Source organism: Vipera ursinii (genome assembly GCF_947247035.1).
Source record: "Vipera ursinii genome assembly, chromosome: 15".
NCBI lineage: Eukaryota > Metazoa > Chordata > Lepidosauria > Squamata > Viperidae > Vipera > Vipera ursinii.
In genome coordinates, this window is record NC_139528.1 from 1,907,033 (window position 1) to 1,931,640 (window position 24,608).

The 24,608-nt window shown below is 51.0% G+C and overlaps 1 protein-coding gene across 1 annotated transcript; it reads right to left on the reverse strand.

Moving 5' to 3' along the window:
* Positions 1 to 103: 103 nt before the first annotated feature.
* NUP210L (nucleoporin 210 like) lies at positions 104 to 23,851 on the reverse strand (the record flags this gene model as incomplete). Its single annotated transcript, XM_083373943.1, has 40 exons — positions 104 to 231; positions 448 to 519; positions 714 to 818; positions 934 to 1,144; positions 2,021 to 2,268; positions 2,703 to 2,852; positions 3,550 to 3,673; positions 3,837 to 3,973; positions 4,873 to 5,093; positions 5,584 to 5,759; positions 6,164 to 6,338; positions 6,507 to 6,598; positions 6,909 to 7,067; positions 7,609 to 7,740; positions 8,147 to 8,227; positions 8,407 to 8,586; positions 8,781 to 8,843; positions 9,369 to 9,501; positions 10,301 to 10,428; positions 10,857 to 10,985; positions 11,465 to 11,566; positions 11,675 to 11,779; positions 12,297 to 12,385; positions 12,561 to 12,753; positions 12,901 to 13,074; positions 13,945 to 14,166; positions 14,443 to 14,588; positions 15,158 to 15,356; positions 16,198 to 16,353; positions 16,458 to 16,649; positions 17,130 to 17,270; positions 17,895 to 18,001; positions 18,406 to 18,474; positions 18,870 to 19,028; positions 19,602 to 19,734; positions 19,953 to 20,103; positions 21,030 to 21,123; positions 21,398 to 21,529; positions 22,373 to 22,509; positions 23,676 to 23,851. 40 exons carry the CDS (start codon positions 23,849 to 23,851, stop codon positions 143 to 145), a joined length of 5,682 nt encoding a protein of 1,893 aa, XP_083230069.1. The 3' UTR covers positions 104 to 142.
* Between the last annotated feature and the right edge of the window lie 757 nt (positions 23,852 to 24,608).

A 24,608-nucleotide genomic window follows, 5' to 3' on the forward strand; every position in this document is an offset into this window, starting at 1 on the left:
GTTCAGCTCGCTGCAATGGTTACAGCACGGAGTGTAAACGTTCCTCAGCCCGGCGAGCGGCATGATTTCTCCTGCCCGCTTTAAGGACGACACTGGCCACGTACAAGTTCACGCCTTTTACTCTTCTCCCACCTTCTACAAATCATCTTCGCACGCTCCACAGCCAGGCCTGGGTCCTGTTCCTTAGGCTGGAAGGGTGGTGCTGAGCACTGAGCGGAGGATAGAGGTAGCCTAGGTAGAAAGGGAAGGGGGGGCTTGATGGAACTGGTGAGCAAGGAATCTGACCTCTGCTTCCCGTTTAAAACTTCTTAGAAAGTTTCAGAAAAGGGCAAATTTTCAGCACTGGGCATCCCACCGCCCCTGCTTGCTTTCAGAAGTTCTCCAAAGGGAGTTGGGAGTTGATTCTTCCCAGGGGATTCTTCGCCCAGACTGGATGGGGAAACTCACCGTCCTGGGTGGAGGCTGACGGGACGTAGACGACCGGGACCGTCTGAACTCTGTTCAGGAAGGCATTGTAAACTGCGGGGAGGGGAGGGTGCCGGTTGGTTCCATGCATACAGTATGTAGGTTTTCCTGCTTGAGCAGGGGGTTGAACTAGATGACCTCCAAGGTCCCTCCTAGCTCTGTAATTCCACAAAACTGGAGAGGACTTTGAATCGAGCGCCCACTGAACGGCTTAAGGGGAGGTGGAGTACGTGCCGTTACTGACTTACGGAGAAAGATGACCATCGTGGAGGCCAGGACGGCAAAGATGGTGAAGAGGAGGACCTGGTAGGAGCCCACCAGATGCCGGACGAGGCTGGCCTCGGCGCACAGATCTGGGCGAGAGGACGAGAGAGTAGGGGGCGTATTCTAGGCCCTGAGCTTGCCCGAGAACGAGCCAGCTTCCGCCAGGCAGAAGACACCCCCGGTCCTGTCTTCCTTCGAGCTCACCAAATCTGAGATGCTGCTGCTCTGGTTGAAGCCGCACCAGGACGGCCACCCTCTGCCCAGTGAGGCTGCAGGAGAGGTTGACGTAGACGGGTGCTGCCCTCCCGTGGAGAGAAGTGAGGTTGACCACGTGGACGGGGAAGAGGACAAGCCCAGGCATGTCCGGGAGGAGGAAGGGGCGATCCACATGCAGCCCTGGAGAACTGGGGTGGGCCTTGGTGGGACGGGAGAAAGACAGCTCTTGGGGGAAAAGTCCAGCCAAAGGAAATGCATCCTTTTTCTGAGAAGTCCGCCCAAACTGGGTTCCAGCAGGAGCTAAGCCCTAATCCAGCGGTCTTCAAACTTGGCCCTTGGATGACTTGTGGACTTCACCTCCCAGAATTCCTTAGCCGGTGTGTCTGGCTGAGGAATTCTGGCAGTTGGAAGTCCACAAGTCATCCAAGGGCCCAGTTTGAAGACCCCCCCCCCTTGCCCTAAACCGTCAGATCTCTTCACTCGTGAACCTCAGAAAGGTGACCGTTTAAGTTCAGGGTTTCTCAACCTGACCCACTTTTAAGATGAGTGGACTTCAAACTCCCAGAATGCCCCAGGCAGGCAGCAAAACGGGCTGGAGAATCCTGGGCGCTGAAGTCCGTCCATCTTGAGAACTTAAAAGGCACCCGGGCCTCAGCAGGGATGGATGAAAGGAACATCTCCGGATGTCGAATGTCAACTCTCTTATCGGTGCCAAGAGCCAGGATGCCAGGAATTATAACCCAGCCACATGCCAAAGACTTCCAGATGCCAGAATGCCAACTATCAAGGCTCTGGTGCTTCCAGGGGAGGACCGCTGACTTCCCCCACGTGGTTCTTCCCGGTCCCGTGGCTTCCTTGAGGATACCTGTATCACAGTAGGATCCTTCCCTATACCTGGTCACACCTTTGGACCTACAAACTCACGCCTGTCTCCTGTCTTCCAGGTCTACCTGGATCCCGGAGGGGCAGATCCATTGGGAAATCTGGAGGAAAACCAGGGGCTCCTCCGCTGAGACCCAGCTCCACTCCACTCCGCTGAGACCCAGGCCTTCTCTGGGGTCAGCTTTCAACCTACCTCGACGGCTTCCGTCACTCTCCTGGCCCCTAAGACCAAGATTTCACCGGTCATCTGTGAGCTGCCGAGGACAATTTCGGTCTGGTTGAGGAAGAAAGCGGGTAGAAACGGAACTGTGATCCGTTGGGCTTCTTGGGTCCCTTCGCACTGGAGGGCAGCAGACACGTCCACGAAGCCTTCGGTTGTGCTGAGGGCCAGCAAGTCGTCGTCAGGCTGGGCTTTCACCGTGACTAGGCAAGCGTAGAGCCCTCGACGGGAGCCAGAAGGAAGAGAGACTCTTTTAAACCTGATTTAGGAACGCCTGGATTCCGGGTTTGATCGGAAAGAAACCCACTGTGAAGGAGACCCCGGAATGGAGTTTAACAGGTGTGCCTCTGAGTTGGGAACTGGAGAGTTGGGGTTGCCGAGCGGCCAAAATTAAAACTTTCCTAAGCTCAAGAAAGAAAATTAAACTTTCTTAAGCCCAAGGAAGGAACGAAAGTTCCCCTATAACGTAAGAGAAATGGTTCTGATGCTTTACAAGACCGCGTTTAAGTATTCTCTGCAAAGATGGAGACACACACACACACACCCCACACACACACACACCTTCAAACTCTCCCACCATTCCTGGTCACTTGAAGTTAGCCACGTGTGGAAGGCTCCCAATTCCCCAGCAGTGATGCACCAGTTTCTCTTTTACCTTTATCTGCGTAAAATGCTGGCTGGATGTGAAATATTTTGCTGGCTGGAATATCCAGGATGCTGGGCTTGAAAGCCACTTGGCAGATCAGCTGGGATTCGGGAGAAAGCTGGTTGCTGATGGCCCGAATTTGCTCAGAACTGCAGGGGCCTAAAACAAGACACAGATGTATTCAGGATGTGAATTTATATATATATGTAAGGGACTCTGGAGGTCTTCTAGTCCAACGCCCTGCTCCAGCAGGAGACCACCCCCCATACCATTTCAGACAAGGGGATATTCGATCTCTTCTTTAAAAACTCCAGTGATGGAGCACCCACAATTTCTGAAGGCAAAGTATTCCATTGATTGCTCTCACCGTTAGGAGGCTTCTCCTTACAGTATTTTCCTCCCCCCCCACCCCCCAATTTGTAAATTAGAAACGCAGACACACGATTAATCCCCAATTTCTTAATATTTCACTTGTGTCCTTCCAGGAGTGTGTCTTTGTTGGGAGACAAAATGGCTTCTTTCCTCTTGAAAGAAATATTTCTGTTCCCCCACCCCACACACACACACACACGCCCCCTATAAAATGGCTACACCATCCAGGAGAATTCAAAGCTCCTTTAGGTATGTATATTTTCTAATCATTTTCCAACAATAATATATTCTAAAGAGAAACAGGACATCTGGTCTCACTCTGATGACCTTCGCTTCCATCTTTTAAAGGAAAGGAGAAAAAAAATGCTTTAAAACCACACTGTCAGACTGGGCTCCTATTTTTTTTTCTCCCTTTCAGGGGTCACTCCTAGGCCACCCCATCTCCTCCAACAGCTTATTTCGGTTTGAAAGGGGCGCCTTCTACCTTGAAGAGTGGTCGGGCCACTTGTGGAGACGAAAACCCGAAATTCAGAGGCGTTGGCAGCGTTGGTGAGGAAGGTTTTGGGACCGAGCTGAAGGCTGAGTCGCGACGGGCCGTGAACGACGACCTGGCAAGGGCAGATTAGAAGACTGTGAAAACATTTTTTAAAAAAAAACACACAACAAACCTGTCTTCCAGAAGCTGTTCCCTAAGAGAAATAAAATTATGTAATCTTAAAACAAGGGGTTTATCCATACGTGCTGCAAACGCACAAACACCGCCCCTTCTACCTCTCGGTACGTTCTCACTATCCCGGGGATTTCGTGAAAGACGGTGGCTTTTCCCGGATGCTTGGCAAACGCCGCTCCGCTCACTGCGTCCAGCTCAAGCACGTCGCCGGGGCTGATCTGCCAGGTGCCGGCTTCGCCTAAAAAGAGAGGAGAAAAGTCTTTTTTTTTTTCTCGGTGGGCAGAAGGCATCTGAAAGTGGAATTCCAGACTTTTGAAAGTTTTTAATGCAAAAGCGCTTCCCGGATTACACATTTAGGGCGGCTCGGGAAGTGCGCTCGCACAACACTGGACACTTCGAACTCTTTGAAGGAAGGGAAAAGCAAACCCTGAGTTATAACGGGCGCCACAAGGGGTAAAGCTGAGTTAAATGTCCCGCTCGGCAAGAGAGATCTGGGACTCAGTTGTGGTCGTATGTCGAGGACTTGCCTCCACAGTGCGACAGGAAGATGGAGGGCGAAGGAGGATCGTCTTATCCCTACTGGATGTCCACGTCTCTCTCCTTTTTTAAAAAAAAATGTTTTATTGATTTTTTACACTAACAATCCTTAGCGCCTGGTGTGCACCGTGTTGTCTCGGTTCATTAATTTTTTGGAAAAAACATACAATCAATAATGGTTAATTAACAGTCAACAATGATGAATTTTTATGCTCCCGTGGTTAGTATATTGATTAATAGTATATTTCTTTGGCCTTCTCTTCTCCCAAGAGTATTCTCCTCCTTTAACCTTAAGTCTAATTTTTGACATTTTCAATGTCTAAATGATGCAACAGAAACATTTGCTTCCATATTTGTACCAAAAACAGTAGGCTCCATATACGACATTTTTTTCCCTATCAACTTACGTTATTTTTTATAAAAATCACCTTACTGATTCACCCTACATCCTACTTTCATAAATCTTATTTGAGCACAACTTCTCAATTCAAACCATTCTCATCAGCCACAATTTTCTCAGTATTTAACGCCTCTCTCTCTCTCTCCTTGGAGAGGCGACGCCAACCCTGCGGGGGAGACTGGCCCGGCTGGCCCACTGACCTTCCTGGCTCACAAGGGGGGTGCTGAAGCACACCACGTCTCCCACGGCCAGGGGGGCAGAGAGGCCGGGCTCAATGGCGTGTTCCACGGGGACAGCAATGTAATCCGCCATGCCTGGGTGCCTCTCATCCCAAACGCCCACCAGCGTCACGCCTCGGTTGACGGCTTGGGCGGAGAACGTGTGGTTCTGGTTGCTGGGCCGGATCTGGAGCAGGTCATCCCTGAAAATTAAGCCGAGGGAAGAGAAAGGAGCTGCAGGCGGTCCTCGGCGTACCCCGAAATTCATGTGGCTAAGCGAGACTTTCCTGGAGTGAGTTTTGCCCCCCCTCCCCGTTTTACCACCTTTCCTGCCATCAGTCCCATGGCCGTTAAGCGAATCTGGCTTTCCCCCCCCCCGCTGACTCTGCTTGTCAAGAGGGAGGGTGGCAAAAGGGGATCACGTGAGCCAGGAACTCGACCGTCGTGAGAGTCAGTTGCCAAGCGTCTCCATTTAATATCTTCACGTGACCGTGGGGGATGCTGCTGCAACGGTCGTGAAGTGTGGGGAAAAAGCGCCCGCAAATCGCATTTTTTCAGCGACGGTCACGAAACGAACTGTGGTCGAGTACAAGTCTACTCAACACCCCCCCCCCGCCGCCAGTAGCTTTCCAGAGCTCAAAGTGTCCCCTTGAACCCGCCTCCCCTAGCAGGGGAGGGAGGAGGAGGGCACACCTGTTCAAGGCCAGCTGCAGCTGGGTGTTCTGCGCGTGAAACTTTACCCCGGCGCTGTCGAAGAACCGAACGGTGAGAGTCAAAGCCATGCCCAACGGAAAGGCCGGCAGGGGCGCCCGGCTGGCCGTGTAGAGCTTTGGGGTGCTGCTGAGATGCAGGTAAGAGACTGGGGCCACCTGGGAAGAAAAGGGGGTGCTCTCAATTCCCTTTCCAACAAAGAAGAGGAGGGGGTCAAGCTATTCCCCAAAGCCCCTGAAGGCAGGACAAGAAGCAACGGAGGGAAACTCATCAAGGAGAGAAGAACTAAGGAGGAACTTCCTGACAATTAGAACAATTAACCAGTGGAACAACCTGCCACCAGAAGCGGTGAATGCTCCAACACTGGAAGTTTTTAAGAAGAGACTGGACAGCCATTTGTCTGGAATGGCCTAGGAGGGTTTCCTGCCTGAGCAGGGGGTTGGACTAGAAGACCTCCAAGGTCCCTTCCAACTATTCTGTTCCATCCCATCCCATTCATGGTTGAAGATGTCCCCCCCCCGCCCCATTTTAATGGGCAGGCCTCTTCTGTAGACCCCCTTACCCTCACACCGGTGATGACCGTCTGGTTGACGCCAAAGAGCTCCAGAGAGGTCACCTCCAGGACCGCTGTCCCCGTGCCGACTCCTGCCTTCAAGAGGCCGTGCCCGTCCTCTTCGATGACCGAGGAATTCGGGAAGCACTGCAGGATCCGGGTGCTGACAAAGGCGGCCCCGTCCCTAAGCGAGGAAGGCAGGGAGAATAAATCCCCCGTTTGGGGTAAGGAAGGGTGGAAGGCTCCGGGCCTTGTGGCTGCTCCATCCTGGAGGTCTTCCAGACGAGACTGGACAACTGTAGCCAAGTAACAACCACAGTTATTATACCTGCCCGAGAACCGTCTCTGGTACCTGTTTGTAAGTAACTTGAGCTGTGAATTCATGGACATCAGAATCTGCTCCACGGGACACTCAGGAGAGAAGAGCTGAAATTTGTCGAAGACCTGTGAGGAGGAAAAGGGAGAGAGAGAGAGAAAGGGATGGAGAGAGAGGGAGAGAGAGAGGGAGAGGGAGAGAGAGAGAGGGAGAGAGAGGGAGATGAAGCAACTTTTTCCCAGGAATGGACCGTGCCTCCATTTCAACATTCAAGGCTGGAGGTTTTCAAGAAAAAGTTGGTATCCGGACGCCTGCCTTGAGCAGGGGGTTGGACTGGATGACCTCCAAGGTCCCTTCCGGCCCTAGGATTCCTTGGGAACAGCCAAGGTTGAGGAAGGAGGTGAAGAAATGCCCGCCAGCTTTTCCACGATTCCTCACCAGGATCTGCACCTCATCGAAGAGTTCGGTGAGGTTTCCTTCCAGCTGTCCGGCTTGGGGGTCCAAAGTCCCCACCGTCACCCTGATGCTGGTCCGGCCTGCTGCCCTGGTCCGGAGCACCATGGCAAAATTGCTCTCCGGAGGAAGGGCCAAGGAAATCTGGTGGGGAAAAAGGCGGGCGGTCCATGACTTACGAGGGCAACATTTACATTGTCAAGGGATACATTTGTTAGTTTTGCCCGGTTTTACGACTTTTTCTTGAGACAGTTGTTAAGTGAATCACTGCAAAAGTTAAGTTGTTAAGTGAATCTGGATTCCCCATTGGCCCTGCTTGTCAGAAAGTCGCAAAAGGGGATCACGAGACCCTCGGGACACTGCGGCCGTCGAAAATAGGAGCCAGTCGCCAAGCGTCTGGATTTTGATCACTTGGCCACGGGGAGGCTGCGATGGCCCTAAGGGTGAAAAACGGTTACAAGTCCCGTTTTCCAGGTTTTTCAGTCACTAAATGAACAGTTGTTAAGCCGAGGACTGGCAGCGTCCTTGTACCTGGAACAAATAAATTTTGGGTGGCTGGGTGGACGCTTGATTCCCAGAACAACCCAGCTGGTTGAAATCCGCTCATCTTACAGCTGCCCGGATTGAGGAAGATGGTTGTTGAAATTGGGTGGGTGGGTTTGAAAAGAGGGAGGGTCTTTCCTACCTCTGAGTGTCTGGGAAGAAGGTCGATGACGTCCCGTTTGCTCACTGCCCAGTGGAAGGTCAGGGGTGGACGAGAGTTGCCGAAGGAGAACGGAGTCAGGGTGCTGGTCAGCCCCAAGACGTACACAGGCATCTGCCAAGAAGAGGCAATGGAATAACAGAGTCGGAAGGGACCCTGGAGGTCTTCTAGTCCAACCCCCTGCTCAGGCAGGAGACCCTAGACCATTTCAGACATGTATCTGTCCGGTCTCTTCTGAAAAGCCTCCAGTGATGGAGCACACACAACTTCTGGAGGCAAGCTGTTCCACCGCTTAACTGTTCATTCACAACAACCACCTGGATTCACATCCGGGACCGGCAGATCAGACTGGGATCCTGAATCTGAGCGTATTCAGGAAATAAAAGAGTCAACCCTGGTTACTTACTACAGATCATACAGGTTCCAGTGTCCGCGGGGGGGGGGGGGGGGAGGGGGGGAACCCTTCCGTTAGCGACTCACAAATCTTCACACGCCAATGGGCTGGGTCCCTGGAACCCACCTCAGTGCCGGTGACGAGTCGAGTGGCCGGGGCGTGGATTCGAATCATGCGCAACTGAACCACTTCCAGCTCCACTTGATCCTGAGGGGGGAAGATGGCTTAAAGGACAGCTCTTCCAGCCTCCGTGTATAGGTACGACCACAACGGGGGCCCAAATTTCCGTTGCTAAGCAAGGCGGTTGCTCAGCCACACCCAGTTTTTCCCCCAGTGCTTAGCAAGCATGCGCGCACGCACACACACACACACACTAAGAAAAGTACCTGGGAGAAGACAATGACTTTCCCCGTGTCTTCGTTGACGGCCCGGATGGTGCCCAGGATGAAAGCGGTCCCCACGGTCTTGGCGGTGACCTGTCCCAGCCCGTTAACCTCGGCCACCGTTTGGTTGCTGATCGAGAAGTGGATCAGGGATTGAGGCTGGGGTCCCCCTTCCGACATCACCTGGGATCGGAGGCAAAGAACTGTGGGGGGTCAGGAAGACCGTGGTACGGGCTTCTGCCTCCCAAGACCCCCAAAACGCAACCCTCTCCTCCACTATGGCAGCCTCAGTCTGACTTCAACAGGCCTTTGAAGAGAGGGGAGAAAGAGGCCACGGCCCACAAACCAGCATTGTCAGCTTGGGATCCCGGACTCACCTGCCACATGTTGTGGGGGATCAGGGTCATTTTCTCGGGGATCAGCCTAAAAGGTGGGAAGACCTGGCAAAACACACAACACCATCAAGCTAGTCTTGGGAGAGAGAAGAAATAAAAAGGTCCGCGCATGGGAACACCCAAAACAGGAGTCTTCCAACTTGGCCTTTTGATGACTTGTGGACTTCAACTCCCAGGATTTGAAGTCCACAAGTCATCAAAAGGCCAAGTTGGAAGACCCTTGACCTAGAAGATTCCGGTTTTATCCAAGGACTGAGCAACGAACCTTGCTACAATAAATCATGGTTCCCTTTTTAAAAGAATAAAAATTACAAATCTTTTAATTTGCAAATCTTTTCAATTTGCAAAAAATCTCTGAATTTACGAAGCTTTTAATTTCCCAAGCTGTCAATTTACACGTCTTTTGATTTACAAATCTTTTAAGTTTATCCGAGGAAGACGGACAGTTCAAAAATGTGAAAAATCCATCCATCAAAACTAGGAACCTGATTTTTATAGAGGTTGGCAAAGTTTCTTCCCAGCGGTTTCCGACAGGGCTGACTTTGAGGGAGACCCTCAAAGTGTCCTTACCTCCACTTTCCGTGGTGGGGACATGAATTTGACTCCCATTTTGTCCCAAGCTGTAGCCACGAGAGTCGCCTGGCCAACTGCCACGGCTCGGAGCAGGTAGACTTCAGAATAGTCACTGACTTCCTCCATCGGCCTGCGAGAAACAGAAGAACAACAGAGTTGGGAGGGACCTTGGAGGTCTTCTAGCCCAGCCCCCTGCTCAAGCAGGCTGCTGGAACTGGGTATGTGTAGTTTAATAAAGAGAAGGACGAGGGGGGACATGACAGCAGTCTTCCAATATCTCAGGGGCTGCCCCAAAGAAGAGGGAGTCAAGCTATTCTCCAAAGCGCCCTGAAGGCAGGACGAGAAGCGACGGATGGAAACTAGTCAAGGAGAGAAGCAACCTAGAACTAAGGAGAAACTTCCTGACAGTTAGAACAGTTAACCAGTGGAACTCCTTGCCTCCAGAAGTGGCGAATGCTCCGACACTGGAAGTTTTTAAGAAGAGACTGGACAGCCATTTGTCCGAGGTGGTATAGGGTTTCCTGCTGGAGCAGGAGGTTGGACTAGATGATCTCCGAGGTCCCTTCCAACCCTGTTGTTTTCTCTTCTATTATTCTATTCTATTCTATTCTATTCTATTCTATTCTATTCTATTCTATTCTATTCTATTCTATTCTATTCTATTCTATTCTATTCCATTCCATTCCATTCCATTCCATTCCATTCCATTCCATTCCATTCCATTTTCCATCCTATCCTATACAAATGGCTGTCCAGCCACTAGTTGAAAACCTCCAGGGACGGAGCACCCACAACTCCTGGAGGTGAGCTGATTAACCCTTTCTCAGCTGGGAGCAATGCCCAGTCTGGAGGGATCCTTCCACTTGTCCCTGGGGCCGGCTGGAGAAAAGATTGACCCGGCTTAAGTCTTCCGCGCGGGGCAGACTTACGTCAGACTCACGATTGGAGAGGCGGCTTTCAGCTGGAGATGCATGTAAGCGAAGTACTTGCTCCGGAAAGCCGAGCGATGATAGCCCAGCACTCGGACCGAGACCAGCACAGACTTGCCAATCTCTACCTGGGGAGGCAGCGGCGGCGGGGGGGGGGGGGGAGAGAGAGAGAGAGAGAGAGAGGAAGAAACACGAGCCTGCTTCTTTTTCTGCCTGGCCCCCGGCAAGGTGAAATTTCATTCTTGGCCTTACTATGAAGATAGTCCTTGAGTTACGACCATCATGGACTCTTTCCCTTACTGCTCTGATTTTACAGTGTGTTTTGGGGGGCCAGTCATGAAGAGAGAAGGGGGTAGTCGTAAAACGCAAAGGGATCGGTTTTTCAGTCGAGGACTACTACGTGCACGAGGCCAGCTTTAAGAAGGATCTGACACCGGTTTGGAGGGGGGTGGGGGGTCATTAAGGAGACAAGCCTGGAGTGGCTGTTTCTTTAAGGAGGAAAGCATCCGAGATAAGAATCAGATAGTTGAACACGGTTATCCAAGGTCTTCCTCACCTTATCAATCAGATCCACCTCCAATTCGTACATGTTTGATACTCGCAGGTAAGCGGTAGCCGGTCCCAAGAACGCCAGGCAGAGGTCGTAGACCTCCAGGGCCAAAGAACCAGGCAGGACAGGAACCACCTGGAAAAAAGCTACAGTCAGCTCGAATCGGGAGGGTAAAAGCAGACCTGCCTTGTGTGTTCATAGCTTTATGTTTTAATCAAGCCATTATCCCCTGGCAATCGCATAGCAACGGTCCATCTTAGGACCATCATGGTTTCTAGGATCAGCGCGAATGCGCCACTAAGCACGAGGATAAATACATCTTGATTTTCTGGTTCAGATGATGTTCTACAGAAGATGGTCTGAACTTCTGACGTGGCGTGCCGAGCATCGTCTGTCCTTCCAAGGTGTCCTACAGAGCCTCACCTGAACTTCCAACGAGTCCCGCTACACGTCTTTTGAACTTGTGACAAGCAGCTCAAATGACAACCGACCGAGTTTCCTCAGCTTCAAGACGGTTGTGAGGATCGTTATGAAATGGAAGGTGACGGGACTGTTTAAAAGGCTGATCTCTCTCTTCCCCGCAGAAGGGTCTCCAAGACCCCGCAGCGACTCACTTGGATGGCGCTCTCCGCTTCCCGGTAGGTGATGTTTGCCATGTCCTCGCTGGTGCCGTTGACGAAGAAGTACCCGGAGCCTTCCACCAGCGCAAAGGTTTCCTGGGGGAGGGGGAACACAAGCGCCAGAGGTGCTTAATGGCTTTCGAAACTCAAATAAAGCGTCGTTTGGGCATCCCAGCACTGACCGAAGCCACCCTTGTTTCCTACCTTTACATCAGGATGGTTGTACACGGTGACGTTATCGGGGACCACACTCACATCCTCAACCAACAAGAGTTCCACAGCTGCAGAAGCAGGAGAGTTAGAGACCTCCTAAAGGCACAACAAAATCAACGACAGGTGTCTAGACAGGAGGTTCGGCCCATATTGGAAGCTGTTTTTCCTTCTATGCCAACAAGGTGGGATTTCTTTCGATTTTCAGCTCCGGGAACCATCAGATCCCTCCACAGCTCCTTTCCTTCGAAAGGCATACATCTCCAGGAGGTTGTGCGGATGGCGACCATCCACTAAGGAGTTATGGAAGCTATTGGTTGGAATGGACCCTGAGGTCGGTTGAAGGGCTTCCAACGGAGCTCATTCAGAGACGGAGAACCCAACGACCTCGTGGCATTGCCCGACTGCCCGTTATTTCCCATCTTGCCTTCCGGGGGGTAACGCAGAACGGGTCCTGATCTTCTGTGTAATGCTCCTTATAGATATTTCAGAGAGGGCTATCGCACACCCCCATTGGCTCTTCCCTTTTGGAGATCTGAACGTTCCCCCACCACCACCCCCGTCTCTCTTTTTTGGGTGGCATGGTTTCCTGCCCAAATCTTTCCCTCCGACTCACTTTTGGACTGCCTCTCTCAGAATATTTCACAAAGCTGACCGCGATCAGAACCGTCCCTTTGATCTGGTGGACCTCTAACAGCTGGTGGCCTGGGAGGAGCCCAACGGGCCAGAAAAGTGGAGAAGGGGGAAAAAAAAGAGACATCAGAAGAAAACTTAGCCAATGGGATCTGGAGTGGAAGAGAGGATGGAGGAGACACAGGTCCTCTTAAGAGAAAGCGGCCGAGGGGGCTAGTTCAGTGGGAGAGAGAAGGCGGAAGCGCACCGTGGAGCCTGGTCTGCCCAGTCCCATCATCCTTCTCCACCATCTGCATGGACCGTGGCTGGGTGAAGCGCGCCAGGCTTTCATTGGCCGAGGTCCACTCCAGGATCAGAGAAGAAAAATTGTCAAACTTCCTCCGCTGCTGGTCAAACAAAGCTAGCTCCAGAATGGTGTTCCTCAGACTGGACACGGGGACCTGGAAGCATCAACGCCTCCGTTTCATTTGAGAGGCAGGTGGAGGGAAGGAGGAGTTCTCTGCCTCCCTGGGTGGTCTCCAGACCAACGGCCGCCTCCAAGCCGCCCCGCCGTTATCTCCCAGGCCCTCTTCCTCCCACACACGTACCAGCTGCTTGTGGTGCTGAGGCAAGGGACAGGGAGGTGTGCCGGCGGCCATTTTGTACACGGGTGCAACAGCCATGCTGGCCGGGTGGGCGCAAATGAAGTTGACGTGCACCATCTCCACGGCAGGGCTGGGATTGAACACTCCGGGGTGATTGCCCACTTGGAAGGTGAAGACCTGGGGAGGGGGGGGGAACAAGCAAAGAAGGGAGATCAAAGGCCCGAGCTTGGCCACCAGCTGAGGGATAGACAGACTAAGAGGTCGGCTGGATTGCCAAGCAAAGGGATCCGTGGCCCTGAAAGGAGAAGAAATCAGAAGCTCTAGCAGTATACACAGCCTACGCTGAGGTTTCTCCACCCGGGAAACCTGAAGACGGAATAACTGAATTGGAAGGGACCTTGGAGGTCATCTAGTCCAACCCCCTGCTCAGGCAGGAAAGCCTATAACAGTTCAGACAAATGGCTGTCCTGTCTCTTCCTAAAAACTCCCAGTGTTGGAGCATTCACCGCTTCTGGAGGCAGGCTGTTCCACTGGTTAATTGTTCTCGCTGTCAGGAAATCTCTCTTTAGTTCTAGCTTGCTTCTCTCCTCGATTAGTTTCCATCCGTTGCTTTTTATCTTGCTTTCTGGTGCTTTGGAGAAGAGCTTGACCCCCCCCCCACCTCTTCTTTCGGGCAGCCCCTCAAATATTGGAAGACTGCTGTCATGTCCCCCCCAGTCCTTCTTTTCATTAAATTAGACATTCTCAATTCCTGCAACTTTCTCCACATGTTCATCTCCCAGAATTCCCCAACCATCCATGCTGATTCTATCAAAGCCAGCAAGATTGGCTTCAGCCAAGAGCCAAGATGAGCAGGACTTCTGGGAACTGGAGTCCAACGTTGGGCAGGGCTGGCTGGGGGTTTCTGGAAGCTGAATTCCACAAGTCTCAAAACATGGCAGCTGGGGAATTCTGGGAGTTGAAGTCCACCTGTCTTCAAGCTGCCCACCTAGCTGTCCCTCGCTATCAAGTCCCTCTTCAGGCAGAAGACACACACCCGCCTGTTACCTGCTCCCCCAGTTCCAGGCACGTGACTCGATAAATGTACTGGTTCTGCATCCTCCGAGCCGGCAACCGAACCTCCGCCACGTGGAATTTCTTCTTATCATCCATTTTGAGCTCCAGGAAGAAACGGGACGGCTCTAACACCCAGGGCCCGGGACCCCCCTCAAAGACCATGTCCTTCGTGGAATGCCAAGTCACCAAGGCCGTTTGCACGGGGTTCACGGCCTGGACAAAAAGGGGGGAAAAAATAAGAGGGAAGATGTTGGGAGGTAATGGACTGTCCAGTTCAGGGCAGGTCAACCTCCAAGGCTGAAAAGCCCCTTTTCCAAGTGAGACGGGCAACAGATAAATTTAATCAAACAAACAAACAAAATTAGGTCACCTGGATTAATCCATCAACGACCACCAAAAAAAAAAACACGAGGAAACGGGGGTGGGGGGGAGGAACCAGACAAGAGCTTCCACCTTGAATCAAGGCCAAGCGGGAATTTCCCTCCTCACCTTGAGGGGCTCGTAAGCTGCGAACGTCGCGCTGGCTTCGAAATACTCCTCAAAGATGGCGACGCTGGCCGTCACTAGCGCGTGGCCCAGGGACTTGGCCATGAGCTGGATGCTGGAGCAGAACGTGGCGCCCACTTTCGGCTTCCCTGCAAAAGCAGATCGTGGCCGGTTTGTGTTTCGGCTTAGATGGGGGGAGGCAAGAGGACTACAAGGGCCATAATCCAACCCCTCCCAAGCTCCTGTGGTGGCCCTTAGTTAATGATCCACCAGGCTTCAGGCTGGAAAATGGGAGACCGTGAGTTCTAGTCCCGCCTTAGGCACGAAAGCCAGCTGAGTGACTTTGGGCCAATCACCAGGAGATGGTGAGTTCTAGTCCTGCCTTAGGCATAAAAGCCAGCTGGGTGACTCTGGGCCATTTCTTCCCTCTCAGCCCAGCCACCTCGCAGGGTTGTTGTTCTGGGGAAACACTGGAGGAGGAAGGCATATGAGGTACATTCGCTGCCTTGAGTTATTTGTAAAAATAACAAGAGGCAGGATGGAAGTAAGCAAACAGCTCTGCTGTTATTTTTTTCAGGAAACCTTTGCCCACGTGCAGAAATCTTCAGTATATTTCATTGGTTTGATGCGGGAAGGAGGGAAAAGTCTCGCCTTGCCACCAGAGGCGCTCACAAACCAAGAAAGCTGGCCTAATGTAAGCCTGGGCTTGCTCTTGTACCTTCTTCGCTCAAGGCGAACACGCCTTGCTTGTCCATGCCAACGTCCAAGGCCAGTAGCGAGCAATCGGTGAACGCTGTGGTCTGCCCCGTCTTCTTCTCCACATGGTACATTGCAAGTGGCACCTCCAAGACGTGGCCGATCTCGGCGTCGGCCTGGAAGGGCAGGAATTCCATCTGGGACAGCCTCAGCACAGACACCTGCGTGGGAGCGAGAGGTTGAAAGCACCGGAAAGGCCCCTGGCAGGTGGCTGCTATGCAGCTAGTCCTCAACTTTTAAGACCACAGCGGGATTTTGATCATTCATTTGAGGAACCTCACCGGACCGGACCTGGTTTTATGCTGCCCGTTTAAACGAAAGAGATCGTTGTAAAGAATGTAAGTCAAAATGCCGCTTGGGGTGTGTGTGAAAGCCCTAATAAGCAGGCATATACATAGAATGAAGGCTACTGCTAAGCTTGTAAGCCGCCCTGAGTCTTCGGAGAAGGGCGGGATATAAATGGAATTTTAAAAAAAAATCCGTCCTCCTGAATGGGCATTTTTTGGGGGGAAATTGCCCCAAATTGGTCACAAATCTCAGTCATTTGACCGTGGGACGTTGCAACTGTTTATTGCAGGGCTCTTCAAACTTGGCCCTTTTATGACTGAGGAATTCTGGGGGTTGAAGTCCACAAGTCATAAAAGGGCTGGTTTATTGAGTGACTGTTCAACGTTTCGACAAGCGCTGAAAAAAGGGACTCAGGACCCGTTTTTCACCCTTCAACTCCCAGAATTCCCTAGCCAGCATGGGGTTCTTCACCTGGTCCTCGACTTGCGACAGTAACTGAGCCCAGAATTATGGCTGTAAGGCCAGACACTTGTGTGACTGGCAGGTCGTTTCCTGGTTGTTTTCCCCAGCGGCCATCAAGTCAAAGACACAGTTGCTAAGCAAGCTCCTGTATCTGGGCAGCGGCAAGTTAAGACCAGGCCGGGCTTCTAAGCTATTGGATGCATCGCTGAGTGGTGACCTTTCCTGGCTTCTTTGCCAGGGAAACCGACTTGCCTGGATTTCTCCAAAATGGAAGGGATTCTGCACGTCTCTAGCCTGCACCGCGCTTTGCCCTTCGGCCAGACCCGCCGCCACGACGCCCTTGACGGTGACGGTGGCCACCGTCTGATTGGAGGAGGTCCAGGTGAAGTTGCCGCTGCCTCCCTCCACCTGCAGAAAGGCGGGCCAGGCTGTAGAGGAAATCAGGGACACCCCCCCCCACACCTCCACCGGAAAGCCCTTCCTCCAAAATGCGGTCCCGCACGGCAGCTGACCTGAACTTTATAGCGGTACAAGAGATCCAGAGAATGGTAGGGGAAGGCTAAGGAGGAAGGGGTCAGCTGGATGGGGAGATAGATCTTTATTTCTTGCTCATGGCTGATGGGGGAGACGAAATAATCTTCCAGGCCGCTCTGAAGACAAAAAATTTTTTTAAAAGGGGAGGATTTAATTTTTTTTGAGAGCCGCTTCGAGAAATGCCTCGCGTAATTATCAATGGAGAATAATCTACACTGATGACACGCTCTAGTTTGGTAATGAAACATCAGCAAGAAAACAGCCCAGCTCAGAGAGCACCAAGAACCCCACAGTCCTCCTCCTGCTCGACCTCCCTTCTAGCCCTGATGAGGTTACCTAGCTGGGTCAGGAAACGTCTGCAAGAAAGCCACCCAGCTCAGAGAGCACCAAGAATTGTCTGTGAATGGGGCAAAATCATTTCAACACCCCGAAGTTCTTAAGTTTACTTGCTTAAAGGTTTCAATGAACTGTGCTGAACGCTTCAGGGTCGACCCCTTCCAATCCCACCAGGCCCCATTTTTGTTCCTTTTGGAAAAATCCAAATGGAGATCCAATGGGCTGAGTTGGCCGAGTTATCAGAAACCCGGCAATAAAAAAAATAAAATAAAATATAATTCCTCGGCTGGGAAAGAGCTTTTGGCTCCTCCTACCTGGAGAAGAACGGAGAGCAACGTGGCTTTAATCGTCGTCACGCCTTCCTTCAGCGCCTGGGCGACGTGATAGGAGCCGTTCGCAGACGACGTGAACTCCTCCAAATATTCCTTGGGAAAGTGGTGATCGATTCGGAGATTCTGGAAAGACCAAAGGATCATCATTTTCTAAAGGATCCCAGTAGGGAAAAAGGCAAAAGCTTGTAAGACGCCCTGAGTCTTCGGAGAAGGGCGGGATATAAATGGAATTTAAAAAAACAAAAAAAACTTGGCAGCAAGCCGGGATGGAGGAGACAGCGCAGATTGGAATGGCTTTCCTTAGAATCGGTTAAACAGGGTCGGGGGTGCAAGATTACAGGCGAGTCCTCGACTTACGACTGGTTACTTAGCAACCATGAAGAAGCTCCGACGGACCTTCTCGGGAACCCTGATTTGACACTCTGACGGTCAGGTTCCCCCCATGGTGAAACGAATGTACTTCGGGTGCCCGGGCCACATTTATAACCCGTGGCCACAAGACGGTGGTTTTACGATGGTTTTACCAAAAAACTGGGCAATGCCTTCCAGTTTTTAGCAAAACTGTGCCCCGAGGGACCCCTCAGTGTAGTGGCCAGTGTTCGCTTAATGGAATTCACTGAACTACTGCTGCAAAAAGGTCATGGAATTGGGTTGGTCACAAGCGACAACCACGATGGGCAAGTTCTACGACCGTGGTTAGCGTGAGGTCTACTCGCGTGCGGGTTTTCTCCCCCGACACCTACTCACATCAGAGGGGTAGATCTTGGTGCTCGATTTGTCGAAAACTTCAACGGTGATGATGTAGGTCTGCCTCACTTCTAAGGCCCACCGGTTCCCCGGCTGGACCGTGAAGCCTGCAAGGAGGATGAAAGGAGAAGCCAAAGAGAATTGACAGCTCATTTTGTGCCTTCTACATCAGGGTTTCGCATTTGAAGACGGGTGGACTTCAGTTCCCAGAATCAGCAGACTGGCTGGGGGATTCTGGGAACTGAAGTCCTCCCCTCTTAAGGCATCCTGGCTGGGGGATTCTGGGAGTTGAGGTCCACCCCTCCTAAAGCAGGCTGGCTGGGGGATTCTGAGAGTCAAAGTCCACCCCTGTTAAAAGTTTTCTGGCTGGAGAATTTGGGGAGTATAAATCCAGCCATCGTAAAGCATGCTGGGGATTCTGGGCGTTGAAGCCCACACTTCTTAAAATGGCTACGTTTGAGGAACACTGCTGTAGCTGGAGCCAGTGGAACAGCAGGCCGAGAGTCCTTACCTAGAAATCCTGGTTCTACCACATATATGGTGCAGTTCGGAAGGCCTAGCGATCCTCGCATGTAGACGTCTGAATGCGCCCGTAAGGAATTTAACATTTTTTGGAAACACAAGTGGGGGAGAACAGAAGGGGAAAGGGGTTTCTGTGGCTAAAGTAAGCGTCTCTGGGTCCCCTGGAACGTCGGCCCAACGGAAAGAGGATTTTGATGAAGACCGTTAGTCACGAGGAGGCTGGCATTTGCCCTTCACCACACTGGGAAAGGGGTAAGGCCTGTGTGTGTGCTAGGAAGGAAGGAAGGAAGGAAAGAAGGAAGGAAGGAAGGAAGGAAGGAAGGAAGGAAGGAAGGAAGGAAGGAAGGAAGGGGGAGGGAGGGAGGGAGGAAGGAAGGAAGGGGAAGAAGGAAGGAATAGAGGGAGGATCAGAGATCACGAGAATTAGCTCTGGTGACTGCTAAGGAAGGATACTCTTATGGACAAAGGCCAGATTCACCTGCCCCAGCTGGAGGGCGGTGACGGTGGCTGTACCTGCGTCCAGTTGGGCCACCGGGAGAAAAAGAAATCCATTTGGCGCCTTCACTTCCTCCTGCAGTTCCAGCTCATAGTGTTCCAGAGGCAGCTCAACCTCTGCAGGAAAAAGAGGTCGGGGAGCTTTCTAACAACGTTGGCAGGTAAGCTGTTTTTCCCCCCCCCCGCCCCCCCCCCCCATCTCACCCCCTCCAACCGACCCAGGCCTCCAATCTTGCTTCACCTGAGTTGCTTTCAAAGTCTGTGGATTTCAACGCCGAGAATTCCCTTTGGGCGTTGAAACCCACAAATCTTTAAATTCTCTTAGGTCAGAAGACACACTCCTGCTCAAGCAGAGATCTGGGTTCCCAGAATGGATTGAACCATGGCTTAACAAACAAACCACACCTGGCTAGAAGCTGCCCAGGCCCGAAGCCTGCCCGCGTGGATTCAGACCACCAGCTTTTGAGTATCTTCTCGAACTGCCCCCCCCACAAAGCAATCCTACGAATTCCAGATGTTTCTCACTCACCCTGAACGAGCTTCGTGGTTCACCAAACACGCCAGCCAGGGGGGCAACGGCAGGGTGTGTGTGTGTGTGTGAGAGAGAGAGAGAGAGAGACCCCTCTGCTTCGCTGCCCAAAGGCCCCTTCCCAACGTTTGAAGGGAACCAGGAGGGTTGCAGCGGCCTACCTGTGATCTTTCCCTGAACTATTTTGCCAACTCTGTATTTGATATAAGCTCCCACTAGCAGGAAGACATCATAGGAAGGGATAAGGAAAATGTTCTCCAGAACCAAGAGGCGCACCAAAGCCGCGGCAACTTTCTGGGCGAGGGGAGGGAGGAACAAAGCAGAGACTTCAGAGATGGCGCTTCCGCCACCCCCACCGCTCAGTTCAGGGAAATGGGCAGAGGGGTTTTAAGGCCACCCTCGATTTAACCGAGGGGGTCGGTGCCTGGATGACCCTGCCTTGCCACTGCCCCCCTCCCCCCCCATCTGTCTGGAAGCACGGCTGGGGGGGTGGGGGTGGGGAAGGAACCCACCTTGTAAACAGGCTCCTGGATTCGGACCTTGATGACGGCTGCCCCGGTTTTGATTCCCGAAACCAAAATCCTGTCGCCCTGTTTCTCCTCCTTTTCCATCTGGATGATGTAGTCGGGTGGAGAATATTCCGCCTCTGAGTATTTTAAAATCCTGGAGCACAAACAAACCCAGCTTTCAGAGGAGGCAAAAGATCCTGCAATCAGTTTAATTATCTGTCTATCTATATCCACCCATCCATCCATCCCTCCACCTGCCTCTATCCATCTATCTCTCCTTCCCTCCTCTATACATATCTCTATCATCTACATCTATTCGTCTATCCTTCCCTCCTTCCATCCTCTATATAACTCTATCTGTATATATCCATCTATCCATCCATCCATCCACCTGCCTCTATCTATCTATCTATCTATCTATCTATCTATCTATCTATCTATCTATCTATCTATCATCTATCTATCTATCCTTCCCTCCTCTATCTCTCTCTCTCTCTTTGTATCTATCATCTATATCTGTCATCTACATCTATTGATCGTCTATCCTTCCCTCCCTCCATCCTCTATATATCTGTCTATATCCATCCATCCATCCATCTATCCATCCATCCACCTGCCTCCCTCTATCTATCTATCTATCTATCTATCTATCTATCTATCTATCTATCTATCTATCTATCTATCTATCTCTCCTTCCCTCCTCTCTCTCTCTCTCTTTGTATCTATCATCTATATCTGTCATCTACATCTATTGATCGTCTATCCTTCCCTCCCTCCATCCTCTATATATCTCTGTCTATATCCATCCATCCATCCATCCATCCATCCATCCATCCATCCATCCATTTATCTGCTTATCTATTCTACCTCAAATGTGTCTGCTCACAAATGAGACTCCAATTTCACCTGGTTTAACAGACAGGATTTTTTCTTTCTTTCCAGGATGGTAGACATCTCATAACAAAAGGTGTGGCTGGTGTTTACTATCTATTCCAAAGTTAGGAGGAAGGTAATCACACCAAGACTTCCCACCCGGTGCGGTAGAGTCAATTTGCCCTCAAGCTCAGCATTTCGCCTGACCTGATTTTCTTGGAGAGCTCCAGGTTTTCCATTTCATCGTCCTTGGCAACGCTCCACTCGAATTCCAGACCTTCCAAGCTGCTGAAGGTGTTTCCTGCAAGAGAGAAAGCCAGGTACGGACTTGGAGCCGAAGCAGATACGGTGATGATCAGGTAATTCTTAGTTCTGAGGGGCTGAATGGTTACGCTCCTGCCCGAAGGCGGGATTTATTTTTTTCCTGGTACTAGAGCGAAGGGAGATCTGAAAGCCAAGAGGCAAAAGGCATTTTCTTTCGCTCTTGCCCGTTTCAGATATCTAGGAAGATGGGTTACAGAAAGGGTTCGGGTGATAATCCCTGAGCGGGGCAGGATCCAAATCTGAGCCAGCACCTTCGGCGTCTAAAGCTGTCACGCTCAGCTCCAAGGGAGAGTCTTCCACATAGATCTCCCGAGTTCGCGAGACTATTTCCACCTGCTCGATCAGATCCACGATGATGTCGCAACGGAGCAAGTGGCCGGTCACTGGAAAAACACAACGACAGCAAGCACAGGGCGGCTGAAGTTAACCAGACAAACAAACGATTTCTTACTCATCTCGAATTTCACGTCAGAGCCTCCAATTCTTCATTACAGAATCGGAGAAAGCAAATTGGTCCCAAAAGGTCTGTGACTTTCCATTGTTCCGGTCTCTGAATGCTGAAGGTCCCAACCAGCCTGCCGGGAAGGGTCTCCTTTCACAAGAAAAGGCATTCCCCCCCCCCCCCGCGGCTCCCCTCTGTCCTTGCAAAAAATCGGAGCTGGACTAAGCAGCGCTGATGGGTTTCTGTCAATTGCTCTGAATGCTCAGCAGGGGCCGCTGGACACAATGGTGAACCCATCCCATCTGCTGTTGGCCAAAGAGCCGGCAAGTGGCACCCCTGAGAATTCTGGGAGTTGAAGTCCACACGTCTTAAAGCCATGCTGGCTGGGGAATTCTGGGAGTTGAAGTCCACAAGCAAACTAGAACTAAGGAGAAACTTCCTGACAGCGAGAACAATTAACCAGTGGAACCACCTGCCTCCAGAAGCTGTGAATGCTCCAACACTGGAGGTTTTTAAGAAGAGACTGGACAGCCACTTGTCTGAAATGGTATAAGGTTTCCTGCCTGAGCAGGGCGGTTGGACTAGAAGACCTCCAAGGTACCTTCCAACTCTATATTATTATAATTATTATTATTATTGTTGTTGTTGTTGTTTTGGACATCCCTGCTGTAACGCATCCCAGACAGAGGGCAGAGCTGCATCTTTAGAGATTTTGAAAAGGCCAGGGAAGTGCTGGAGTGGGGGGGGGGGTGTCCGCCCTGCTTCTGGAGGAGCCCCCACCTACCTATCTCCTCTGCTATTATCACACTGGCTAGCTTTGTGGCCTGCAGAGAGCGGGTGGTGAGCAACGCTTTCTGGGAGCAAACAGTCCCGTTCTCGTATATTGGATCAATAGTGACCATGTCATGGCGGGTGGAGTACCTACAAGACAGAACAGAAAATGCTTAGGTGTTCCTCTACAAGCAACAGCTCCTCATCCTCCCCCCAGTTGGTCTTCCCAGCAGCTGTTGGTCCAGACTGATACTTGAGGCAGCAGCATTTGAGACTTGGGAGCTGGTTTCAGATCGTCAGCCAGCTCAACTACAGTCGCTGCTGTCAAAACCCAGCCGGTGTTTCCTCTCTGTTACCCCTCATATAAAAAGAGGAGGCATTTATGAATGTAATAAAAGCAGGCTTCTTCAAACAGTATTTTAAGCAACAAGGACACCTCCATGGCCAGATAATGTTCCATGGCACTTTCTGCTTAGCAATGAGGCAACTGACCTCAACCCCGTTTAATTCTAATGCAATTAGGCTTGCTAAAGTTTGGCAATAGAATTCCCCTCTCCCGCCATTCTTGGATGACAGTAGAGGGTTTTTTTTCAATTATGGATGACTTAATAAAAATGTTTTTTCGATCCTGGATGAATTAGCAATAGCAGGGGATTTTTTTTACCCAATTCCGGATGTATAATTAATAATATTTTTCCAATTCTGGATGAATTAGCAATAGCAGTAATCCCCCCCCCAAATTCTGGATGAATTAATACTTTTTCAATTTTGGATTAATAGTTTTTTTCCAATTCTGAATGCATTAATAATATATATATTTTTAAAAAAATTCTGGATGAACTATTGATACTTTTTCAATCTTGGATTGATAGTTGCTTTTCCAATTGTGAATGCATTAATATATATTTTTTTCAATTCTGAAGGAACGATTGATACTTTTTCAATTTTGGATTCATTCTGAATGCATTAATAATATTTTTTTTCAATTCTGGATAAACTATTAATACTTTTTCAATTTTGGATTAATAGATGCTTTTCCAATCCCGAATGCATTTTTTTTTCAATGCTGGAGGAACTATTGACTTTTTCAATCTTGGATGGATGGTTGTTTTTTCCCCCCAAATCTGAATGCATTAATAGCAGGCCTTTTTAAAAATTTAGGATTAATTAGCAATAGATTACCCACCCTCCAAAATATTCTGGCTGTATTAGCAATATAGCATCGCTTTATGGTTATTTCCGGGTCTTCGCCCCGCCCCCTCCCCGTGACGTCACCCCTCCGCCCGCCCCTTTCCCGCCAGGCCCCGCCCCCTCACCAGGAATAACACCCCCCCTCAGCGCCCAGCACGAAGGGCACCCGCTTATCCCGGCTGAAGGGCAACAACACTTTCGGCACGTTCAGCTTGTAGGCCCCCGCGGGCCCCGTTAGAAGCGCCACGGCGAGGAAGAAAAACGGCGGCGGAGCCCGAGCCCGCCGGGAAACCGCCCTCATCTTCGAAAGGAGCCCGGCCGCGGCTCCAAAAATGGCGGTCTAAAACAAAAAAAAAAACGTTGCTTCTTTCTCTCTGGCGCGCCGCCTGATGCGCATGCGCCGCCCGGGCACGTTCCAGCCTCGCGCTTTGTGTCGTCGACCTGCGCGTGCGCCCGGCTCGTCTTGCGCTTCGCTCTTAAAACGCAAGAGGCGCTTCCTCGCGTTTGCGTCTGCGCAGACTTTTTATTATTTATTTTTTTTTAATTCCTGAATTTCGACTCGAGGGGCTGATAACGATTTCTTGGGGTTTATCGGATTTGCCCAGAAAGAGCGACGAGGCGCTTTGTGAAACGAGATCGGCCATCTCTTGCGCTGCAATACCGCAGACGACGGAGAGAGGGCAGCTGGGAGACCCCCAAACCGGCGTTTGCTGCCACCTAGAGGCGGCGCTAAGACTTGCAACGCAAAAAAAAAAAAATTCAGTGCAATATCTGGGCAGCCTAGAAATTGTGGTCTTGATGGTGGACCCCAAATTTGGAGGGGTGGATTAATTTCTACCCTTTATGGCATAATGGCAGCCTTGGTACTCTCTGGGTTGTCTCAACATGTTGACCCCCAAACCTGGGTTAATAAAACAGTTAACACATTGGGCTGAACCACCAACTTACCTGACTTGACTGGAGTTCCTGTGTGGTGGTGTGAATTTAACAAGACAGTCTGGTTGTTGACTTACAAAATATCACTCCTGACTTAACAATTATGTCCAGAAACGTCATAA